Raw genomic sequence first — 24,150 nt, forward strand, 5'->3', positions numbered from 1 at the left:
ATCACTATGCTATTTGTTGGAGAGTGAGAGAAACACCCAAATTACCCAGTAGTGCATTGCAACGTAAACAAAGTTGACCCCCGCTGGTCAAATAAAGGCACTATAAAATGTCCCCCATGAACAGGGTAAAGGTTTAGGTGGAAACGTTATGAATTCAACTTCTTCATATGCACGACGTTGTCACAAACAGAAAAGCAACTCAATACTTCCTGAGGTTAATGTGAGCACCACAACAATGTTTTAAATACTTCTGTGAGCAGCTGTGCAGCACATGCTGTTTTGTCATATCTGCGCCAGACACTGTCCCCCTTAGGATTAAAATATTAACTATTTTTAAAGCGAAGAAGATGTCGTGTACGGTGTTACATTTAATTGTTTAGTTATAAAGGGCAAGTATAATGTTCCCAAGAATCCCAAGACAAAGCAACAGGAACTCGGAAGCACACAGGAACAACACCAACAGGAACTCAGAACAAGAGCCAGGAAACCACTGGGAGACCAAAAACGATCACACTAGGACAGGGGTTCTCAAGGCGGGGACCCCAGGGGCCTTGGGCTCCAGGAGTTCCCATGCAAAATTACTGTTAATATACAACACAATCAGTTTAACCTATTTTCTACTTTGGCTATTCATAAATTGACGATCTACCAGCTCACAACGTGTCATCAACACCACCTTCTATCACAGAAATGGAATTGAGTCATTACACATATGATAGTGAGTATTAATCTGCCATGTACAGTGTGTTTTGCAATTATTCATGTCAACTCACAAATTGACCAAAAGTTTAAACCAAACAATTGTACTCCTGTAACACCTATATGTGACAAAACAAATTACAATCTTGAATCTCTCTTGAGATTCATTCACAGTACTGACAAGCCATTCAGAACAACAGTGCAAATGATGCCAAATGCCAATGACATGTACCGGGTATGCATATGATAGGACTTTTACACGTTTCCCACTTCTGCACTCCCTTCATTGGCCTGCGGTTGCTGCCTTGCATCCAATTCTAAACACTGGTGATGACCTACAAGGCAATCAAGGGCATTGCAAATGGCAGGTCTGCATTTCTATAGGCGCCTTTATCCAAAGCACTTTACAATGTGCATTACATTCACCCACCCATTCACACGCACATTCACTCAAACGGTGGAGGCAACCATGCAAGGCACCAACCTGCTCATCGGGAGCAGTTCAGTGTCTTGATTAAAGCACCCCATTCGACTGTTTCAGTGCATAGAATATGCGAAATCAACCGTCATCAGGACCATGCAATGGTGGACATTTTCCACATACTCACTGTTTCAGTATGTCATTATCACCTATTGTGACGGGTGATAATGGTATTTTTGTGTCACTGATGTCAATGAAGGAGGCGCGCCGTGTCTGGTGGCCTTGAGCCACGTGAGGCACCGTCGAGCGAGTCGCTGTGCCGAGCGTTGCGAAGGCCACCAGACCTGACAAAGCGCCGTCCAAGTTACGTCCCAATAGGCAGAGAATAGTATATATTAGTAGCCCCTAGTTTCCATGCGCCGACAATAGAGTTGGAAATGACACGTGACACCACAATGTCTAGTATGCCAGTATGGCCATATTGGCCGTATTCCAACGTCCTGATAACGGTTGATTTCGTCTATTTAATACAGTGATAAAAGGTGAATCCGCTGATCAAAGACACTTTGACAGAAAGCCATGAGGAGCAGCCAGGGATCGAACCAACAACATCAAGCAAGCAAGCACAGGATGTCTGTCTGTCCCGACACCTTGGCCAATGCTCCAAACAACCTAGGGCTATATCTTGCACCACCCCTTATGCCTAAACTTATTTGCCATTTTTTACTATTTAAAAAAAAAACCTTTAAAATAGTTCAAGTAGTCGATCTACAACCTCACAACGTGTGTAGTGGCTAGTTGAACTATTTAAAAATGTTTTTCAAAATACAAAAAAAAAAAAAAAAGTTTAGGGCTGAGTGGTAGTGGCGCAAGATAGGACCTCCAGACTGTTTTCCTCCTGGCTCCCAAGTTGTGGAATGACCTCCCACCTCAGGAAGGATTACAGACTCACGTTTTTGCCACAGTCTGAAAACTCTATTTTGATAGACTCTACTTGTGCTATGCAGATGTTCATAATGCATATGGTATGTATCTATGTACTATGGATGTTATGGTGTATATCCTACTGATTTCTTGTCAACAGATGCTAAGTATGTTATTTAAGCCCCTTTCCCACTTAGAATTCTTAACATTGCTGTACGAAGAAATTGTCAGCAAAGGCAGTGGATCATTCAAAGATTGCCCTCCCACATGCGTCTGTAGTTTAATGTAACACTAAACGGCTACAGTACGTAATACTCATGCAAGAGGTGTCTAAAGCATGTGAGAGTAGGCATTTGGGGATGATATAATAAACTCCTCACAAAAAGCTCACGATTATTTCTCCCCTTATATATATATACAATACCTATTGGTGTTGTATTTCATATCGTTTTTATCATTGATTAGTTACCTTTACAACAAGGTACAGCTTGTAAGGGCCAGGCATTCGTGGAATGAGCAACACAGCTAAATGTTAACACTTAATAACCAATAAATCACTTAACTATAATCTATACTTGTTCCTCATACAATATTTTATTATACCTAATAAACAAAAGAACATTTGAAGAGAAGAAAACAACCAAGAGAACAACAAAGAGATATAGACCTAATGTATGTAACAATTCATGTTTTATATTTGAACATCCCACACATAGCACTGTAACTTTATACTGTACATTGATATGACTTTAGATGGTTAACAGCCCACAGTCCAAAGGTTAAACGTTTACCAAAAAAGGTCCAAATGCCCATCCCTGTGATCACTGATCTTAACTAAACTAACTTAACTTAACTTAACTAAACTCACACTGTTATTACGAAGCAGTTGGAAGAAAACATTGTACGTTCCCGTCGTTCCTCTCCAGCTCCAGGGTAAATGTTACTTAAATGATACAAGCTTGAGAAAGGGGAGATTGATGGAGCGAAATAAAACAGCAATCGATACCGGCTTCTCTTCCCACATGACACCTGGATTAACGTGGATTAACAGCTTTGTTTATGTGCCAATGGGACAATGGATTAAGATAGCATGTTGTTTAGACAGATGCAAGTTTGATGTTCACCTAGTATCCTAGTTACTTTGTAACACTTAATTGTTTTCTTGGCACTCCAACTTTGGCCAATGGCCAATTACCCATTGTTAATTGACTAGAGTTTTGCTATGTATAGTGGCATTGTGCGTGTAAAGTTTCATGGCAATCGCACGCTGTGTTCAGGATTTGAGGCATTTCGTTCAAAACTCCTGCAAACTTTGGAAGCCAACTTAGCCAATCAGGATGGAATACGAACAATCTGTGAACTGTTACACAAAAAAATATACTTACCTCGGCCTAAACATCAGTAGCACAGGAAACCTCAACAAGTTGCAAATTACCTGAGAGAAAAGCTTTCTATGCCATCAGGCTAGCTTAAGGAATGTTAAGCTAGACATCTCAATAAAAATCTGGTTAAAGATGTCATAGAACCCATCTCCCTCGATGGTTGCGTGATCTGGGGTCTCAATGCCCTTACCAACCAAGAACTTGAGAAATGGGATAAACAATAAACCAAGACTCTGCACGCAGAACTCTGCAAATCAAAGCACTCATTATCAAAATAAAGAAGAGAGCGCTTAAAATGTATAAGCACCTCAAAGAAAAGCAACCCAGACACGCTCCATAGCATATAGCCCTCACCATAGAGAAAACCTACAGAGATGCCCCCTTAGTCAGATGGTCTAGGGACTCTGTGCACAAACACAAGCACAACTACGAGACGGAAAACCCAATGGACTTAACTAGATTATATAAGAAAACAAAAAGAAAACACTGGAAAGAGACCACCCAAAACCAAAGCGAAATGGAATGGAATGCTATCTAGCTGAATACCTGAACATGGTAAACGACCCAAAATTTAGGGAAGCCTTAACTAGGTACAGTGAACACACAGCCAGTAAGACAGACTATTCACCCACTGCACACAGTCCTTTGCAATTTGCAACTCTAGATTTATTATAATGATATGAAGTAACTTGCCATATACCATCCATTGACTCCCCATTCATCCAATTTGCATCTGCGATCTGCTTGTATTAAACGACATTAAACTCACCAACATTGCAGCTGTAGGGCAAGCTTGAATATCCACTTTCAAACTGCAAAGCTTTTGTTTCAAATCAGATTTGAGGCCCATCCAGATTGGAGTCACATTGTTTTTTTTTTTATGTAGTCTGTATGCCAAAAGGATTTTTTCTAATCAGATTTGAATGGCATTCCTCCTTAGCCTTGTCCAGACTCCTGGATAGGAAATCACATTTGCGCTGCCAGTCTGAACAGGGCCTTAAGCGCATGTGGTTACGCCTACGTCCCTAGGGTGTCCCTAGGTAGGAACCAGAGCTATTTAGATGAGAGAGTTGCAACAACTCTGTACACTTCATGGGGCCAGTCCAATGGCGGCTCTGGGCAGCTATGGGGAGCCTAATAGCGACAGCCCTGGACCGGAAGTTCACGGAATGCACTGGACTCTATGGAAGTCAAGTAGACAAGGTTGCATCTTTTGAACAAGGCTACCACTGTCGCTTCAATCACTTCGGTCATGCAGGTCAGCGTTGGTAAAAACTCATTAAAATAAAAGTCCCTTCGCTCCAGCTCACTCTTTTTCGTGCACGATCAGTAACTGTCTTCCCCCTCCCTCGAGTGGTGGATTGTATTATTGATATAACAGATATAAAAAGTACACAGTAATTTAACATTGGGAGTGTAACCAAATGGACCCGGTCGTTCCATTTTGTGGTCTCGAAAGTTAAGCACCTTTAGGCTACTGGGAAAGTGTGTGCATCACAGTGCATGTGTTCATGATAACGCACGTTACCGCTGCGGCTGCTAATTCCCCCGTCCGGGTGGACTGGGATTTGAAAAACCCTGTTGTATTTGTCTTTTTTGAAAGGATAAAAATAGCGCATTTTTTTCCTTAACGGCTAACGGCAAGGCCTGACGGTAACCGGTTAATAAAATGTTTCCATTTGGCCAGCCCTATCTGATTGACCTGATTGATCACCGATCACCTCTAGTTTGGGCCATTCACCATGTTTACGCTATTGAATATGAGGCACATTACGAGTGCACCACACAGCGCAAGTGCCTTGTGTTTAGACCCCATAGTCTGGATAACGGACCGTGGTGCTGATTGGCTAATCCACCCACCCCCACCTCTGGTACTCATTGAAGAATGGCTTTTTCAACCAGGATAAACTGCAGGTTCAAAACACAATACCACTCAGTGACTGGGCAGAGTCTATGGTCTGGAGTGGGGTGCATACTTAGTTTAGACTAGTCATTGGTTAGACATAAGGTTGGTGAGGGGTGCGTTAAGACGACCGGATTAAGGTTGGTGAGGGGTGCGTTAAAACGACCGGATTAAGGTTGGTGAGGGGTGCGTTAAGTGTTGGGAGAGGGTTAAGGTTAGGTTTAGGTGTGCTGCCCTGTGAGGTTAGGGTTAGGGTGAGGGTTTGAGATTGTAGGACTAATGACTGGTCTAACCAATATAGGGACTATTTTTTTCCAAAATGTTATATCATGAACGTAACATACAATCAACCCTCATCGCATGATGAGGGTCCTCAATCTACAGAGTGCACCTCCAAATGCGTAAAGTTGTACTGTATGTTATAGACATGCTACAACTACAACTTCCCCACCCCGCCCACACTTCCTCACACCCTTAACCGTTTCCGTCCGTAGGACGGCTCCACACGTCCTAGGGAACCCAATCGACGCGTACAAAGGACGTGGGGAGAATATTCTGAATTTTTTCCTTTTTTAAATGTTTCAGTCGGACACTCGGCCACTGTAGAGCGAAGCCTACGGTCATATTAGCTTACCGTTCACTTAGCTGCGCGGCAGAAATAATGCCTCGTCTCTCCTAATCCAGGGCGCTCTCCGTGGTTTTGATCCGATATACTACGCGCTTCATTTCTGACTTCAACATGCCTCTCGTTCAAAATATGAATGCTTTGGAGCTTCTAGCGATATAATAGACTCGAGACCATGGTAAGCTAACAAAATATTTCTCCGGTTTTCTTCCGGATTGTTTCCGGGGGGGAGGGGGGTGGGTAGCTTCAGAGTAAAAGCGGCCATGTCTTTCCGGCACCCCAGAGCTCCTATTTTGAAGGCATCCCGGCACTGATTGTGTTAATGTGATGCAAGATCTTACATAGCCCTGGCTATGCAACCCAACCTGGTGGGGATATGCACTCCGAGCTTCTCTAGTTTGGGATAGTAAAATTAACTACTCTAAAATGCATCACTGTATAAATCACTGGCAGTGTTTTTAGTTTGTGAGCCTTCATCTGAACCCCAATCAAGGATGTGTTGCAGGAATGAGTCATCATCCCTACTCAGCTGTCCACAGGGCATACATCTGATTACCATACCCACGCTCATACACTACGCACAAATGTAAATATTGTCATGAACTCCTCTGTAATAGTATTGATTCTGTGTGTTGGGTGGGTTTCACTTTGTTTATTTTCCCTACTTTCAGCAATATTGCATACATGTAACACACACAATAAAGTTACTGAAACTGTTTTCAGCTCCCAGTGATTCATTTAGCAGTTATATAGTATAGCAGCCTCTCATTCTCCTTTACCCCTGTGTGTTATGTTCAGTAAACAGTATAGAAATCGGCTTTCCCTTCTCTCATATACATATACAGTGCAAGTTGTTAAAATCGTAATAACACAAACAACACTGGCATGGGAAACCGATTCAAAAGCTGCTGCCACCTATACATCATGTGAAGTGCTCCCAAAAGATGACACAGCTTACTTTTATTATAAACATTATTCATGTAGAAATCTACAGTTGAAGAATATGAGCAAGATAAATGGGTTGAGGCAACTCCACAGGACGTAGTGAAGTACCCTACTACCCACAAGGGGGTTGTCTGTTCAGCAACAATTTGGCATACCATAGACTGAGGCACCCCATTTGGCTAATGAAGTCCCAGACTGTCTTTCACACCACGCCCCCACCACTCCACTATGAAATGTTCTACTCATGCAAGTAATGAGGCAGGGAGGGAGTAAGACTCTTCTGGCCACTGATAACCTCAGACTAAACTTGCAACCTTACGAGACAAGGGCCTAATATCTGGCCGTCAATCAGCCCCAGCGTCCCTAGCTGGAGTGTTTAATTACAAGGATCAATTATTCACCAGCCTCCTCTTTCACTACTCAGTGCTCCCAAAAACAAAAGAGGAGTGAAAAAAACAAAACAAAAGGTAAGACCCACAAGGGGGTGGGGTGGTGCATTTACATTTGAGAAAACAGAAAATCCCTTGCTCCAGGTAGTATATTTACTGCCCATTACATGCATTATTTGTGATGCCTTTTTCAAAGACGATGAACTGCTTCAACATCTTCAAGTTCAAGCAATAAAATCGTTATGTTGAGTCTCTCTGCAATAATAATAAAGTTTATCTCAGTATTATTTTATAATCACTGCATCATTTCTTTCTTCTTCTATCAGATGATGTGCTGTCTAGTATGCATGAATATACTCAAGCCGTTTGAGTATAATTTATTACAGTCAGTCACGAAATGAAATGCATTGCATGCCTTTGTGACACATAATGGTGCGCATTTCACAAGGTGGGATCTAGTGCAAGGTGAACCATTTGCAGCGCCTCTGAGGCAGGTAAGGGTTTAGTGTCTTGCTTGAAGACACTTCCAGCTATAGACAGACAAAGGCTTTTGTGGTGTTGAACCTTCCAGTTATCAGTTACAGGAAGTCTCTACAACCATCCAATTACACCAGCAAGACTCAACACAGCCTTGAGTCAAACACTCGATATATCATGGGAATCTCCGGTGTGGCTCTCAAATGGTTCACCTCCTACCTAACCGACAGACACTTTTCGGTCACCATCGGCAATGTGTCATCATCACAAGCCCCCCTACATTGTGGGGTCCCCCAGGGCTCGATCCTCGGCCCTATACTATTCTCCCTCTACATGCTCCCCCTAGGTGAAATAATCCGCAGTCATAACATCCAATTCCACTGTTACGCTGACGACACACAACTCTACCTACCAATAACCCCGGACAATAAAGATAGTGTAGCCACCCTCCACAACTGCTTAACCGATATAAAAAACTGGATGTTCAATAACTTCCTTCAGCTCAACGATAACAAATCAGAAGTCCTAGTGTTTGGTCCCCCCCTTGCCAGAGCCCACATCGAAAATAACCTCGGACCACTACAACCGAATCTCAAACCCACTGTCAGAAACTTAGGTGTCATCTTTGACCCAGACCTCAACCTCCAACTACACATAAAGAAGGTCGTCCAATCTTCATTCTACCACCTCAGAAATATTTCTAAAATCAAACCATTCCTCACCACCTCCGACCTGACTAAAGTAATTCATGCCTTCATCTTCTCCCGCCTAGACTACTGTAACTCTCTCTACACCTGCCTCTCAAAAAAATCTACCCACAGTCTCCAACTAGTACAAAATGCCGCTGCCCGTCTCTTAACCGGTTCAAGAAAGTATGATCACATCACACCCATTTTAGCTTCTCTGCACTGGCTGCCAGTTGAATTTCGTATCAATTTCAAAGTTTTACTCATCACATTCAAAGCCAGCCTAGGTCTTGCACCACCTTATATCTCAGACCTACTGCCCCCATACATACCAGCCCGCAGTCTGAGATCCTCTAACAAAGTACTCCTAGCCCTACCAAAGGGGCCCCTGAACTCGACCGGTCGCATGGCCTTTTCCTTTAGGGCCCCCACCCTATGGAACGCTCTGCCCCTGGAAATCAGGCTCGCTGAGTCAGTTCCACATTTTAAATCTCTACTTAAAACTCATTTTTATAGACTAGCTTTTAATTCTGTTCTCTCCTGATTGTGTTCTATTGATTGTTTACTCTGCCTTGTATTATTATTTGCTTTGCATTCTTTCTGTGTTTTTCCTGCTGTGTGATGTTTACTTTGCTGTTTCCTTTTGTAAAGCACTTTGTAACGTTGTTTTGAAAGGTGCTATAAAAATAAAGCTTTATTATTATTATTATATTATCATAGTTGCAAACATTGTACAGTATACAACAGTGAATTTGATTTCCTAATTTCCTAAAATTGTACTTTTGAGACTTAAACAAATATGTAGGATCTCCCCATCTCCAACAGAATGTATTACGGTATGTTCATTTTACAATATGCGTTTTCGAGATGATTTAATTCTAATCCACTAGAGAGGCTAGTCCCATATAATACAATGAGCAATGTATAATATAGCATTTTACTACCGTTGTTTTCTATTGTTCGATATTTAATCTTTACTATGCATACTGAAAGATATATATTTCCTATTCACCCAAAATGAAAGTTTTTAATAAGTGACATTTTGTTCCAGATATGATGGTAGTTCACACTTGGTAAGACAGGTTATGTTCTTAAAGAGAGGTAGTTTGACTCTGACTGAACTTCTGATTCAGAGTGTGAAGTTGTCAGAGTCAAACTACATCTATCATGGCAGACATGTCTTGGTGGCAGATATCCTGGAGAATGTATGAACTTGGACATAGATCCAAACTAAAACAGGGTGAATATAGGATGTCAAGAGGATCAAAACTCTGACTCTGAAGTTGCAATTGAAGATTGGACACATTTCCAATACGCCATCCCACATCATGTATCAATATAAATGCACATATGGGTGTGAGCAAACTATATTTTACACTGTCACATACTATTGCAACTCCATACACAATTATTCATCATCTGTCACATCGGCAAATAATCATGATTTCTGCATCAAAGCTCTCCACAGTGCATGCACATGTTAAAGAGCAGTTTCTGGATAATCGTCCAAAAAAGGAAGTATTAACATTTATGGCCTTGTTAACTCCACAAGGGGGAGTGTGGTGAGACTGCAGTGTAAGCGTAGGCAGCTTCTTTCCCTTAGTAAAGCAGCACAGGGTTTTTCCCCTGGACTCTCAGCTGACGGCTCATTAATCTATTCTGGCGGAGGTCCCCAACCCAAGCAGCCGGTGCCAGAGGAGGATTCCCCATGCCTCGTCTTTCTCACCAGAACTGTTCTATTTGCCCATCAGTACTAGTGAGGTAGAGGGGGTGGACAAACAGGAGGGGGAAGAGGATGATGCCACAGAAGCAACAAGCCAGCTGGGATTTCCTCGCACTACTGAAACAAACAATTTCCTCTCTGTATGCAGTCACTGGGATGTTCCCCTTTGCGTGGGTGGGAGGAGAGAGTACAGTACAGCACTTTTACCTAACAAACTCTGAGAATCCAACTAAAACAAAAACAAACCCTATAGTTTCAAACATAGAATTGGCATTATAATACACAAGAATGGCACTATAATGTAACCGACACCATTACAGGCTATTCTGCAGTAAATAAGTTGTGGACACAATAATTAAAGCAATCATTCATACAAACATGACAACAATTGAACATGAAACTAATTGACTATGTGAGAGGATATTTAATTGCACAACTTCTACAGCTGACTACAGGCATATTTAATGTTCAGAAACTATACTGAACTCAATTAAACAGATCAGTAATGATACTGTTGAAAGCTAAGAAGAAAATAAATATTAGCTCAACAATATTAGCATTCAATGATTTACTGTATGAGTTGAATAATTACTTGAAATATGCCTTACAGAAAACTTCCAGTCCTGTTTCTCCAAGTGTAATGGAAATCATACTTTTAGCAATGCATCTATCATTTAATGGAGGTACATAGTGTTTTTTGACACTCGTTTGGTGCACACATGTGCACAGAACCGAATGCACTGTACCAAAATGGTTCGGAACAAATATGTGTACGTTAAACCCCTGATTGAGTACTACAAGGGCAATGATATTAATATAGAAGTATGAATCCACATTCCAAGCATTCTTGAATCCATTGCAGTGAAGCAGCTCCTTATCCAACTCCATTTATATTTGATTAGATTTGGAGTCATTCATGCTTACTGTTCACAAAGGGGCGCTGTCCCTTCAGCACTCCATACAGCAATGAGACTTCAGCACCATGGACAGTCCTGATTAATCCTGATTGTTTACCTGGATAAACTGACTGGAACATTGGCTTTAAATAAAGTAAACTTCTATCTCTGGTTAAAATAATAATAATAATACAAAAATAAAATAAACTAATTATCTCTGCCAGGCCGGAACGGCAGGGGATAATGTTTTCTTCCCTGTCCGTCTGTATGTGTGTTTATTTGTCACACTTGCATTGGGACAAGGAAGAAACTTAACATTTCACAGATGGAAGAAACTGCAGTAGATAACAGTAGCACAATTAGAAATTTGCACCCTATGGCCAGAAAAATAATGTAGTCTGTGTGTTTGACTAGGGTTCGACTGGATTGCTGGATTACTTCAATGACCATAATGCTTTGGTGCACTCACCCCACCTTGTGGAGAGGGGGGCGGCTGTCTTTCTGAGACAACATGTAGTCCAGGAAGGACGTGAGACCAGTGTGTGTGACATCACAGGCACCTTGAAATACTAAAATATCTAAAAACACATATTACCCACATAAAAACCCCAGGAAAGTGTTTATGTCTCCCAAACATCATTAAAAAAAGATCTGGTTGCAAAAGGGGTGAAGTGGCCCTTTAAGGGGCCTCTGTGGAGTGCACCAACAAAACTGCTTTCACTTCTACCTATAGGGTCACCACAAACACAAACAGCTTCCCACAGCTTCTTCATGTCCTCATGGCTGCACCCCATGACTGACACGGTAGGCAAGCAGGCCTCGCAAAGATTTTGTTTTAATTTTATTTATTTATTTTAACCTTAATTTAACCAATAAAAACCACATTGAGACTAAAGTCTATTTTACAAATGTGAACTGGCCAAGAGAAGAGGCAAAATAAGTAACACAGCTCTGCCAGTAACAATAAACACAAGACAATAAAATGGTAAATGGTGCATTTATATAGCGCCTTTATCCAAGGCGCTTTACATAGATTGTGCATTACATTCACCCATTCATACACCGATTGCGGCGGAAGCCATGCAAGGTACCAACCAGCACATCGGGAGCAATTTGGGGTTCAGTGTCTTGCCCAAGGACACTTCGACATGTAGACAGGAGGAGCCGGGATTCGAACCGCCGACCCATGGATCATTGGACGACCTGCTCTACCTCCTGAGCCACAGTCGCCCCTATACCAATAACAGGACAAAAATGCAACGCTCATAATTACAGTACCCACTACCAAATAAGCTCAAAGGGAATACAGCCAGGAACATCTAATAACGCAACCAAAAAAGGCTAATATATAAAAACTAAGCAACGAAATGTGCTAATAAACTAAAAAGCAAGAGAACCAACATTTGCTATACATCAAAGCAGGAGCAATGTTTGGGAAGTGTGCCCATGGCAATCCTTTTAAAGCTCAGTAGGGTTATCACAGAAGCCAGTTTGAGTTTGGTCTGTAGTTCATTCCATGACCAGAGTCCAAAAAAGGCAAGGCTTTTTTTCCCAGCCTCAGATTTTGTTGGGGGCACGAGTCGTGCCACACGACATAGCGCAGCCAAGCATTTGATCTGAGGTTGAGGTAGTTTTGGACAAGTTCAAATTTAGAACAAATTTAAAGTGGGAGATTACCAAGAATGGGTTTATAAGTGAGAATATACCAATAGCAACCTGCAAGACGTTAAAGAGTACCAACCCACTAGGGCGTACAGAGTACAGTGATGAGTCCTATAGGGGGAGTTGGTTATGAACCTCAGTGCAGCATGAAAAAAGGGGTCAAGTTTGCTCAGAGTTGAGGAACTAGCAAAACGGTAGACAGTATCGCCATAATCGAGCTGCGACAGGAAGAGGCCTGTAACCAGCTTTTTGTGAGAAGCATTAGAAAAGCAGGACTTCATTCTGTACAAGAAACTCAGTGTGAACTTTAGCTTTTTTGCCAAGGAATCGATGTGGTGTTTTAAGTTTAACTTGTTGTCCAACCAAATCCCAAGATATTTATACAACTCAACCCATTCAATGGATACTTTTGTGGCCATTAGCAGTTTGCTATTTAGCAAGACACTGGTCCCCATGCTAAAAATTGTCAATAAAAAATAAAGCCTATAAAGCCTTCATACTGCTAAATATGCTCCCACTGTTTATTGCAATTTCTGTTCAATAACCCATATGCATATGGTCCCTTCTAGAACTTCATCAGGAATGAATGATGAAGATCCAGACAGGATTGAAACATTGTTGGACTGAGCTTGTAATAAACAGTGGGAGATTATTTAAAAGTGTGTAGACTTTATTATTTTTTTGTTGATCTCTTGTTTGTCATGCAACTCGATACTGACTATAGTAACTACAGTGGATGTTTCTCCCATGACCTACTCTCAAACATTATATATATGTATATGGCTAAAATGAATTAAAACAGCTTATTTTGTAATATTTGTTTGTGTTCTGATTCATTTTTTGAAGCCATTATCGGTTTAAAATGTATTTACTGCCCAACACAAGCAGTTGTTGTTAAAGCACGACTATTCCATTGTAAATAACAGGAAACAGGAGAAACTTCACCATATTGCCAAAGGAGGAATGCAAATCCAAAGTCCTTCATTCAATCTAAATCCTTAGGATCCCTGGCTAATAAGCCAAATATGCCTTAATACGTTATAATTGCCCTATTTGTTTAAAACACCTTAAATATTTGTATTTATTTTAAAAACAAGTTAATCTTGCACTCAATAGGGGCAATGCCTGTCACAAGTTGATGATGTAATTTGTCAATCCATGTGTGGTCTAGACTATCTGTATTTTTGTCCTACATGAAGATTAAATTCCCATTGACAATGAATGGAGAATTTACATCATATGTGTCTGACGCACGTCCCACTGGGAGGAGACCCCGGGGCAGACCAAGGCGCAGTTGGAGGAAACACATCGACTCACTGGCCTTGGAACGTCTCGGAATCCCCCAGGAGGAAGTCACTATTAAATGTTGCTCTGGAGAGGGAGGGCCGGAGCACTCTGGTGGAGCTGTTGCCCCCGCGACCCGACTACGGATAAGCGGTTGAAGATGGATGGATGGATGGATGTGTCTGAGCAAACAGACATGTTACGTCATGATGATGCACGATAACACGGGTGTGATTTTTAATTCCTAATTAGGGGACTCATAGTATTGAGTATGTATTAAGGCATATAAGTCTTATTAGCCAGGGATCCTTTTAAGAAGAACTCAAACAAACCTAACCCAGATGACTTCCATTCCATCTCACTGCATGAACATTTTCCATCAGACTATGCAGGGTCTATATACCCTAACCACAACCTCTACACTCTGCAACCGTAACACTATTCCTTGCCAGGGGTCTATATCTCACACTTGCACTTTAGGCCTGAAAGCAAGGAATGCATGTACACATTGTTTGAGAGGTTCTCCAAGCGTGACATCTTTTTTGCTTGTAGGCACATACAAAGTTAAGTCAAACCATTTGTAACATTAATGGTTGGTGAACCAATAGGAAGTCCGGGAGATGGTCCGCCCCTCTGTGCCCAGAAAACCATACCGTCTCTTTCAGGCTAAATAGACAGTTAGACACAGACTCATGCTGCTACACACATACTCAAGTGTTGGAGGAACTAGCACCGCTCAAAAATATTGTCTTAGTCTGTCTAAAGAGTCTTCCTTAAAGGTTTAAGGTTTATGTAGAACTAGAGTGTGAGTCTTTTTCTGCCGGTTTTCTTTACCATTAATGAATGTAATTAGTGTGTATTCATGAAAGACATAGCACAAAATACTATTGTGTGTCTGACAATGTGTGAAAATGTGTGTGCAATGTATTGTGAAAATAGTGCAATATGACTCCTGCCCATATTCAGTAGATATCCACAGACAGATTTCATGTGTGGGAGACAGCACGGTGTTGAAAGGCTGCATTTACCCACTTTGGTCTAATTGCAGTATTTGCTCTCAGACACCCGTAATCACATGAGTGCTCCATTTATACAAACTCTGGCTTGACTGAAAAAAGCAGCTACACATGGCTGATTGCTTTACAACAACCATTCAAAAATATTAACCTTAGTCCCCAGTGATTTTAGAGGGAATTTGTCTGATAACACAGGGAGGTTTTGCTCCTCCCTGCCATTGAATATAGTCACACCTTCACTTAACCACTACAATTATGTGATTGCCTGATTGTACAGTAGCTGTATTAGAGGCTAATAGCAGTGTGTTGACTTTTGATTGCTTGACAGATATCGATCGACGATAGGTTACAAGTTACAACTGTAATTATGCATTATTACAATTTGGTAGACTGTAACACTAAGTTATGGTATGTACTGCATGACTTTCCTCAAACAAATGTTATAATCTGTTTTAATAGCAACAAATTGGCAAGCTATGTTGGGACAGTTGGCAAATGGGCAGGAAGCGGAGGAGTTTAGAGGTGTTAAGTTCATGCAGCACTTTATGTCCTGCCAACACTGTTATATTGGTGAAATCCCTGACTAAGTTGTTGACCCATGGCCCCCACCTGCCCAGTTTATGCATATCAAGGTGTGGAGGGCACCATTATTAACCCTCCTTTGCTGCCCACCACACCAGCAGGCTTTTGTGTCATGTCCATCTGTCCCTATACTATAGGATAGTACATAAAACTGTTTGAAGCCGAGGTACTGGCTTACATATGACAAGGAGTGGTGAATTTTCACAAAATTCCCTCAAGTCACAATGAGGTCCTATTCAGTCATAACCCAGGAATGATATCATATATATTTATTTATCCATGATGCACACAATAGTATAATTGTTGAATTATAGTTGTGTGACTGTTCTCTCTGTATAATTTGAAATGATGAAAATAGAAGAAATAATTATTACCTGTGCGGGTTGGACATCTAAGCAACAAAGCACTTCTTTGAGCATGACCGGTTTGTGAGGAGTCTTTTCAGTTGCAAAGGAAGAAAGATCTTGAGATCTATCCTGGGAACACGGACTAGATGAGCCAATTGTTGATGAGTGCACAAAGAACATCCAAGGCATCCTGACTCTCCAAATAGAAAGAGTTGCTTGTCTTGACCCCAAATAGCAGAGCTTGGACACATCACGGTATATCATGGTCCTGACTCCTGACAGAAACTCTGGGGAAAATATGATAATTCATATGGGTCATATTATGATAATTAAGCAAATGGTACAATGTGATGAATATTTGGGAGACTTTATAATTAAATGTCAAATACTTTGATACACCTATGGTTTACACCTGAAATTGTGTTACACTAACTCTTAAAAAGAATGTGCACATTACGACAGAACAAAAAACAATGGATCTTATAGCCTAACTACAAAGTACTGTTCCTGAAGAAACAGTGTGGGATTGCTAAGAATGTCACTGTAGATTAGATCAGAAGTTATCCAGAAGGGGAAAACGTTTTGCTCGGGACAATGCAAACATTAAAGACAAGACAATACAATACATAAATACACCACAATAAAAACACCCAGAAAAATACTTAAATTCTATAAAAGGTAACCACATTCTAAATCTTTAAAAGAAAGCAATGTCCTCTCCACATTTGTGGAATGTCCCTGTGTTTGTCAGTTTATGTATTTATCATGACATCTGTCCATGGAAGAAGCTATAGCACACAGAGCTTTTGCACGCGCGTGCGTGCGCGAGTGTGCGTGTGTGTGTGTGGCACACAAATCAAATAGAAAGTACAATGACAGCTAACACGTTAGCTCTGCACGTCATGTGTGACATTACAAGGCGAGATCGATGCACTACACTATCACTATCATCATCAGTAGCATTTGCGAGCACATAACCATAACCCAGTAATTAAATAAATCAGAGAGTGTCAGAAAACGAAACAAATTCTGCACGTGTTAACATTCTCAGTAAGATAGTTACCGTGAATCGACTATATGGTACGTCTATGTAGCTCCACCTTGGTGTGACAGTTGTAGTCGAATACTTCCATGATTGTAGTCCTAAATATGTCCGGAAGTGCGTTATGGACGGGATACCCTTACATCGGAAGAAGTGTGTTTAATTTCTGGAGATTATCTTGGTGAAGAATAATCTTGTGAATATCATAAAACATAATAATAATAATAATAATAATAATAATAACAATAATAATAACAATAACAATAATAATAATAATAATAATAATAATAATAATAATAATAATAATGTTTATTATTATTATTATTATTATTATTATTATTATTTATGATATTATTATATATAATTATTATAATTCATTATTATCCTAACCATATCAATCCTTGCATCACCAGGTTTTTGGATTTTGGAATCGATCGCAGACCGGACTACAAAACTCGTCACACCAAAACGTCATCACCAGTCTGTCCAATCACAAAAGCTTTAAAAGATCTACCGTTCAGGGCTTGTGTTTGAAAATATTGGCGCTTGTTGATGTTGTTCCGCATTTTAAGCTCTTGCTAGCACGGACTTCAAACTACATTTCTAATGATCCCCAGTTTTTGATAAAGGTAAGACACGTTGCACACTACGCCAGATATGAGCGGCACAGCGTCAGTTATATTAAATAAACCGGTAACTTAGCAGAAAGTATTCTAACGTTGGCAGATATGTAGCTCTTTGTGCTGCTATTGCTCCTTTGGCTAACAAGCTAACATGTACGTTACACGTTCGTTGAGCCCGAATCATGCGTCTGTCTTTAATGTAAATGAGACATAATGTCAGGTGTCAAAGTAATGTTTGAGCACCTTCTTGCGTATATAATGTACGTGCACCTAGAAGAACATGAGCATTTTGAAAAAGTTTCCCTGACATCCACGTTAGGCTAACTGCATGTAGCCCACCCCACTCGTTACGAAAGCATCTGTAAAGCAGTGTACGGTGCAATGTATAAACATCACCGGCTGAAACTATATCTGATGTTCCTGAGGAACTCATGATTATTTCGATGTCTTTAGACAGTAATGAATACGGTTGTGTTGTGTACTGGAATGAATATAATATAGAATATTGTGTGTGACTGTCTGTATGACACACACACACACACACACACTGTTCTGTTCTTTGACTATATAGAAGTGTTTATTTGTACGTCTCTAAATGTTTTGATGAATTGAACAAGGTGGACCCTCTTGTAAACAAGTGTAATGCTTAATTGGGTCGTCCACTCAGTTAACAGACTTTGTATTGAGTTTGTGCTTGAAATGTACTGTAATTCTGCAAACTGTTAATACATATTTCAATCAATCAAACACACACACACACACACACACACACACACTTTACTAGTTACTAAAATATTATTTACTGTTTGAATTCACACAACAACAAAAAAAGAACTTCTACTGAAAGCTTGATGTGGCAGTATTACATGAGTCTAACTATGGCATTGTTTGTTTTGCAGAGCATTTGCTCAACATCACTACAGAGAGACATCATGGCAAGAGAGGTATGCAGTCATGTGAAGGTGGTTGTTAGAGTGAGGCCAGAGAATGACAATGAGAAGCAGCGTGACAACTTCAGGAACGTGGTCCAGGTTGTGGACAATCACATGCTGATATTTGATCCCAAGCAACAGGAGGATATCTTGTGTTTTGGGTCAAAACGTGTAAGAAACAGGGACATGAACAAGAGGCCAAACAAAGACCTCAAGTTTGTGTTTGATCATGTATTTGGAGAGGACTCTATCCAAATGGACATCTTTGAGAACACTACGAAAACAGTTCTCGATGGAGTCTTGGCTGGGTTTAACTGCACAGGTATGTTTCACTTAAGATAAATGTATTTTGTTACAGTGATTATGTTAGGAAGATGAAAAATTTGACAGATCCGTCTTGATCACATGACTGTAATGCGTTTGTGTGGTTTTTGGACAAAATCTGTAGGAGTAATATAAAAATGGCAAAAATCATCCTGCTGGTGGTGCTATAATAGGCAAATGACAAATGGGTGGCATTTCTTCCTCAGCATACTTAGTAAGAATGTTTGTGCAAAGTTTCACAGCAATCATGCTGCATTCATGATTTGAGGAATTTTGTTCAAAACGAGCCACTCCTGCAAACTTTTAGATGGCATTGGCAATCTAATCGGACAGATCCGTCTTGACACATGACCATAGAGATAATGTGTACCGATTTGTGTCATGTTTGGACAAAGTCTGTTCTGTAGGAGTAATATAAAAAATATATTTTGCACAAATCTACCTCCTGGTGGCGCTATAACAGGACAATGTGTAAAGGGGGCATTTTCTTCCTCTGCATAGTGGGAATGTGCGTGCAAAGATTTATGGCAATCAGTGGCTGTGTTCATGATTTGAGGCAATTTGTTCAAAACGAGCCACTCCTGCTAACTTTAGATGCCAATCTTAGCCTATCGTGATGGAATATGAAAAATCGGACAGATGGTTTTGATCACTTGACTATAGAGATAATGTGTACCAATTTGGGTGATCTTTGGACAAAATCTGTGGAAGTAATCGGCCTGCTGGTGCCACTATAACAGGCCGATGTGGTTCTGGTTCTGCTCTGGCCTCCAGGGAGAGTGTGTGCTGAGATCACGCAGATCGGTCCAACAGTGCCGGAGATTAGCTGCTCACAGCTTAGGTCTGGCGGAGACGATATCCTTGAGAACCGTTCGCCCCACCTACTTCAAATTCGACACACGCGTTCCACACCCCCACAGGGAGTGCAGTGCCCTGTGTCGAGTCGGACCCACGGTTGCCCAGAACCGCCACAAAAGGCCTCTGCCCGGGCTCTGGACAGGACCCCTGCCCAGTGTTCATATATGGAGCTGGCCTGTTCTGACATCATTCTGATGTCTGCATAGACTCCATATTTGGGCATGCTGACAAAGAAACTCCATATGGGCATAAAAGGGACACAGACATAGTATCTTGGTGGGGAATGCATTTCCCACTTGCATGTAGAGGCCCCATGGGCACCGCTCTAGTAATAACAATGGACAAACTACTGGTTTTCTTATTGTGCAAAATAATGCATCAGCATTTATTTGCCACTTAGTGAAATGCATTATATTGTTACTTGTTTCTATTACTTTGTATGGCTTGATATAGTTTTCAAGCTTACAAGGTCATCATCATCACCACCAATGTTGTAATTTATTTATTTATTGTGTGACTCCTCTTTTCTGCAGTGTTTGCCTATGGTGCCACTGGAGCAGGCAAAACGCATACGATGTTAGGCTCACCAGATGAACCGGGGGTTATGTACCGCACTATGAAGGAGCTGTTCATGCGCATGGAGTCACTCAAGGAGGAGAAGGACTTTGATATTTCATTCTCATATCTCGAGGTGAGTATTCTTTTTCCTTTTTGCGATCTACATTGGCTGCTTCTGTCAGAAATTACTCTGCTACCTGACATTTGCTAACCTCGCGTCACCTCGGAGGAAAGCCTGGTCTGTGTTTCTAAATCGCTGTGTGATCGCTGTCCAATGCCAATCAAAATAGTTTAGGAACTGTATTGGGTCAAGCTTTCGCCACCTCATAGGTGTCAATGTTATTTTGCGTGGCTGTGTTGTTGAATATTTACACGGTTTAACATGCAATCAAATACAACTTTTCTGTTTGGATGTATGTGCTGTCAAGGCTAGAAAGTAGTTTTTTTCCACTCAGTAGACGTTCCGCATAACTTCCGGGTTTGATGATGATGTCACGCGCATACCCTCTATTGGACAAGGACGGGTTGGGGAGGGACTTAGCGAAGGGCTAATTAGTCAAGATCAATGTGTGACGGATTCATTAATCTGCCACTGATTTATACTTGATTTCTCCATGTTTGCAGGTTTACAATGAGCAGATCAGAGACTTGTTGGCTAATGTTGGCCCCCTGGCAGTGAGGGAGGACAATAGTAAAGGAGTCGTGGTGACAGGCCTCACATTGCATCGGGTTAGTGACAATTCTAATCTATTTCAACTGTCAACTCTCTATCGTTTATGTTCTCTTGTTGTAGAATTTGGTGCATACAAGATTGATAGTCACCATGTTTCATGCCTAAAATATACATGGTCTTCAATATATGGGGAGTAGCCTGGTAAACCATCCTGGTCACGTGAATTCACATTATCCTGCAGACCGGTCTAGCTGTTTGGGCATTTTGCTGAAACCAACAAGTGGAAGAGCCAATCGGGGTCTGTCAATCACAGGGCCCAAAGCGCAGCAACTGATTGGCTCTTCCACTTTTTGCTTTCTGGTTTATAAAAGCAATGCAGCTTCCGTGTACTTGTGCACATGGAGCTACACTGAATTTAATTTGAGAAAACTAAACAATCACAAGGATCATTAAGGACTTTATTCTCATAAAATATCATTAGCATAGTCAAATAAATTGATATTTCTGTCGCTCTGACCTCCATCATGCCCCAACGTATCTCTGTTTTATCCGAGTTTGTCTTTGCCTTTTACATCTAAAGTATCTACCACAGACCAATCAGAAGTTAAGATTCATCACTTTTCATGAGTTTTGGTTCTAGTCTGTGTGTGAGGGTATGTGCACTGCACCCTAATGTAATCTGATGGGGCATACATGTTGAACGGAAAGAACACCAACACACCGTGCCATACGGCTCACAGTGCAATTGTGATTGAACTTCATGTCATTCTCCTCTTGACTCTTTGAAGCCCAAGTCTGCAGACCACATTCTTGAGGCTTTGGAATACGGCAATCAAAACAGGACACAGCATCCAACTGATATGAATGCCAACTCTTCTCGCTCCCATGCTGTATTTCAGGTATTTCAATTGAGGAAGGTGAACTAGGTCTAATTGTAATGAATCTAATGATGATCATTAGTACTCTAACCACTGATGCCTTTAGAGTAGACAGATTTCAACAACGGGATAGCATGCCTCTAAATATTCTTATCATTCACAATGTGATTGACCGTGAGTTGACATGTTTGTGTTTCTCATCCTCTAGATTTACTTGAAGCAGAAGGACAAGACTGCCAGCCTCAATCCTAATGCCTGTGTGGCCAAAATGAGCCTGATAGACCTGGCAGGCTCAGAGAGAGCCAGCGCCACCAATTGCAAAGGAGCACGTTTCCGTGAAGGCGCAAACATCAACAAGTCACTTCTCGCTCTAGGGAATGTTATCAATGCTCTTGCTGATCCCAAGGTAAGTTAAAATTGTCCCTAATTGTCCCTGTCTATGAGTACTACTTAGATGCAGTACTTTGTGTGTAATTCACGCATGCATAAGTAAAGCTAAGCCTGAAAGAATGCTGTATTCAATGTTACATTGTTCAATGTTACATTATACACGTGTTCTCTAAGTACACTGTAGCCAGTGCAACATTCTGCCATGCCTGCCTAGTTAGGCGTGCAGACAAGCCCTTATATATTATACATATCATTGAGACATGTATGTACGTATGCTCAAACTATGTCAGCTGACATTTGTTATTAGTTTGATAGTTTTCCTTTCCTATCAGAAATTTGCATTTCCATTTGTGTTTTGAGCGAACATATACTAGAGCAACTTGTCTTGAGAAGATACTATGCCAATTAATTCTAATTCAGAAAATAAATACAGTAAACACTTTATTCTGTGTTAGTACTTCTTGTGTGTGTGTGTGTGTGTGTGTGTGTGTGTGTGTGTGTGTGTGTGTGTGTGTGTGTGTGTGTGTGTGTGTGTGTGTGTGTGTGTGTGTGTGTGTGTGTGTGTGTGTGTGTGTGTGTGTGTGTGTGTGTGTGTGTGTGTGTGTGTGTGTGTGTGTGTGTGTGTGTGTGTGTGTGTGTGTGTGTGTGTGTGTGTGTGTGTGTGTGTGTGTGTGTGTGTGTGTGTGTGTGTGTGTGTGTGTGTGGTGTGACACAGAATCCTACATATGACATGGTACTATTATGTTTTCTTTTTATCGACCAGTTAAAATGTGATTGGTGATTGGGCTAGTAGGGCTACAATTCACACTTTAAAATTAACCCAATAACTGCCACTGTTAGTTGTTTTCTTCTTACTGGTGATCCTGAAATTGTAACGCTTGTGTATATGCATTACAAAATATATGGATGCATATTGATGTTCAACTAGTCTAGATTAACCCATTGCAGGCCTTTGTTTCTGGTGTTTACTACAAGTATTTTAGTTTTTATACTTGTAGTTGCTCAGCAATAACTGTTGATTGCTAAATGGGATCATTTGTAATTTTACACAATGTGCCTGACATTCTCATGGAATATAGAGTAAATATCTGACCTCCCTATGATTCAAGGAGCCTGGGAAGTGGGGGGAGTCAACGGAGTATTTGGGTATTATTTCATTCCAGTTGCATACATTAACCTGTCAACCAGTCGTCTCGTTTTACGCACCAGTCCCAGGGGCCCAAACGCAAGCAGGCCACATGCATTTAGGAAATGCTGCTCAAACGTGCCACCGCCATAGTGAAATGTGACCCGTCCCGACCAGCTTGTTTCATTCTTGGGGAAAGATATCTTTATGTCCTTGCTGTGCTGGGTCAGTCTGGTACTAGCCACCAATCGAGTGTTGCATTTTTGTTCCTTTTGTATGCTGTACCAACCATAACACCGCCCCATCCCAAAGGTTACCAGTGCTGTACAGTTTACTGTAGGCCCACAGGGAATTTATGTCTCAAAAAGAGGTGGTGGTTTGTTTACCAGACAGGAACATCTGCTGTCATGCACTCAGTATGTCATTTTGCTACTTACTTCAGATAAAAATGCTTGTAGCACTTATTTTCATTCAGTGATTGGCTACTCGGCTCTGATTTACATCAGTACCTGCTTTTCTTTGTGGAGGGAAACTGCGATTTATTTGCTAATGATTGCTCAAATGTGATTGCAAGTATTGCATCTTGTAATAAGGAAGACTTACCGTTACCAAATTGCCATGTGTCATAAATACCCCTGACGTAAAAACTGACGTTTTGCTCGATCCAAATGTAGTGCTGAATGGAGCTATGGCAGCTGCAAGCCGGAGAAGAGATTATTGTTTTCCTTCAGTGTTTCTACACCATTTCCTTTGAATTCTTGCAATTTGAATCTCCATGAGATTGA

The 24,150-nt window shown here is 41.0% G+C and overlaps 2 protein-coding genes across 2 annotated transcripts in view; one reads left to right on the forward strand and one right to left on the reverse strand.

Annotated features, from left to right (window-relative positions):
- mettl15 (methyltransferase 15, mitochondrial 12S rRNA N4-cytidine) overlaps positions 1-17,125 on the reverse strand; it is a 70,110-nt gene extending 52,985 nt beyond the window's left edge. Inside the window, exons 1-2 of the mRNA XM_079496962.1 lie at positions 17,025-17,125; positions 15,989-16,248 (exon numbers count right to left, since the gene is read on the reverse strand). Coding sequence (XP_079353088.1) covers positions 15,989-16,225 — 237 coding nt within the window. The 5' untranslated portion in view covers positions 16,226-16,248; positions 17,025-17,125. The remainder of the gene's footprint in view (positions 1-15,988; positions 16,249-17,024) is intronic.
- A 395-nt stretch (positions 17,126-17,520) lies between these two features.
- The window catches only part of kif18a (kinesin family member 18A), a 29,621-nt gene continuing 22,991 nt past the window's right edge, over positions 17,521-24,150 (forward strand). The window contains exons 1-6 of the mRNA XM_079496703.1: positions 17,521-17,632; positions 18,526-18,880; positions 20,274-20,431; positions 20,923-21,027; positions 21,760-21,870; positions 22,058-22,255. Of these exons, the coding sequence (XP_079352829.1) occupies positions 18,559-18,880; positions 20,274-20,431; positions 20,923-21,027; positions 21,760-21,870; positions 22,058-22,255 (894 nt within the window). The 5' untranslated portion in view covers positions 17,521-17,632; positions 18,526-18,558. The remainder of the gene's footprint in view (positions 17,633-18,525; positions 18,881-20,273; positions 20,432-20,922; positions 21,028-21,759; positions 21,871-22,057; positions 22,256-24,150) is intronic.

The sequence above is a fragment of the Electrona antarctica genome (genome assembly GCF_951216825.1).
Source record: "Electrona antarctica genome assembly, chromosome: 3".
NCBI lineage: Eukaryota > Metazoa > Chordata > Actinopteri > Myctophiformes > Myctophidae > Electrona > Electrona antarctica.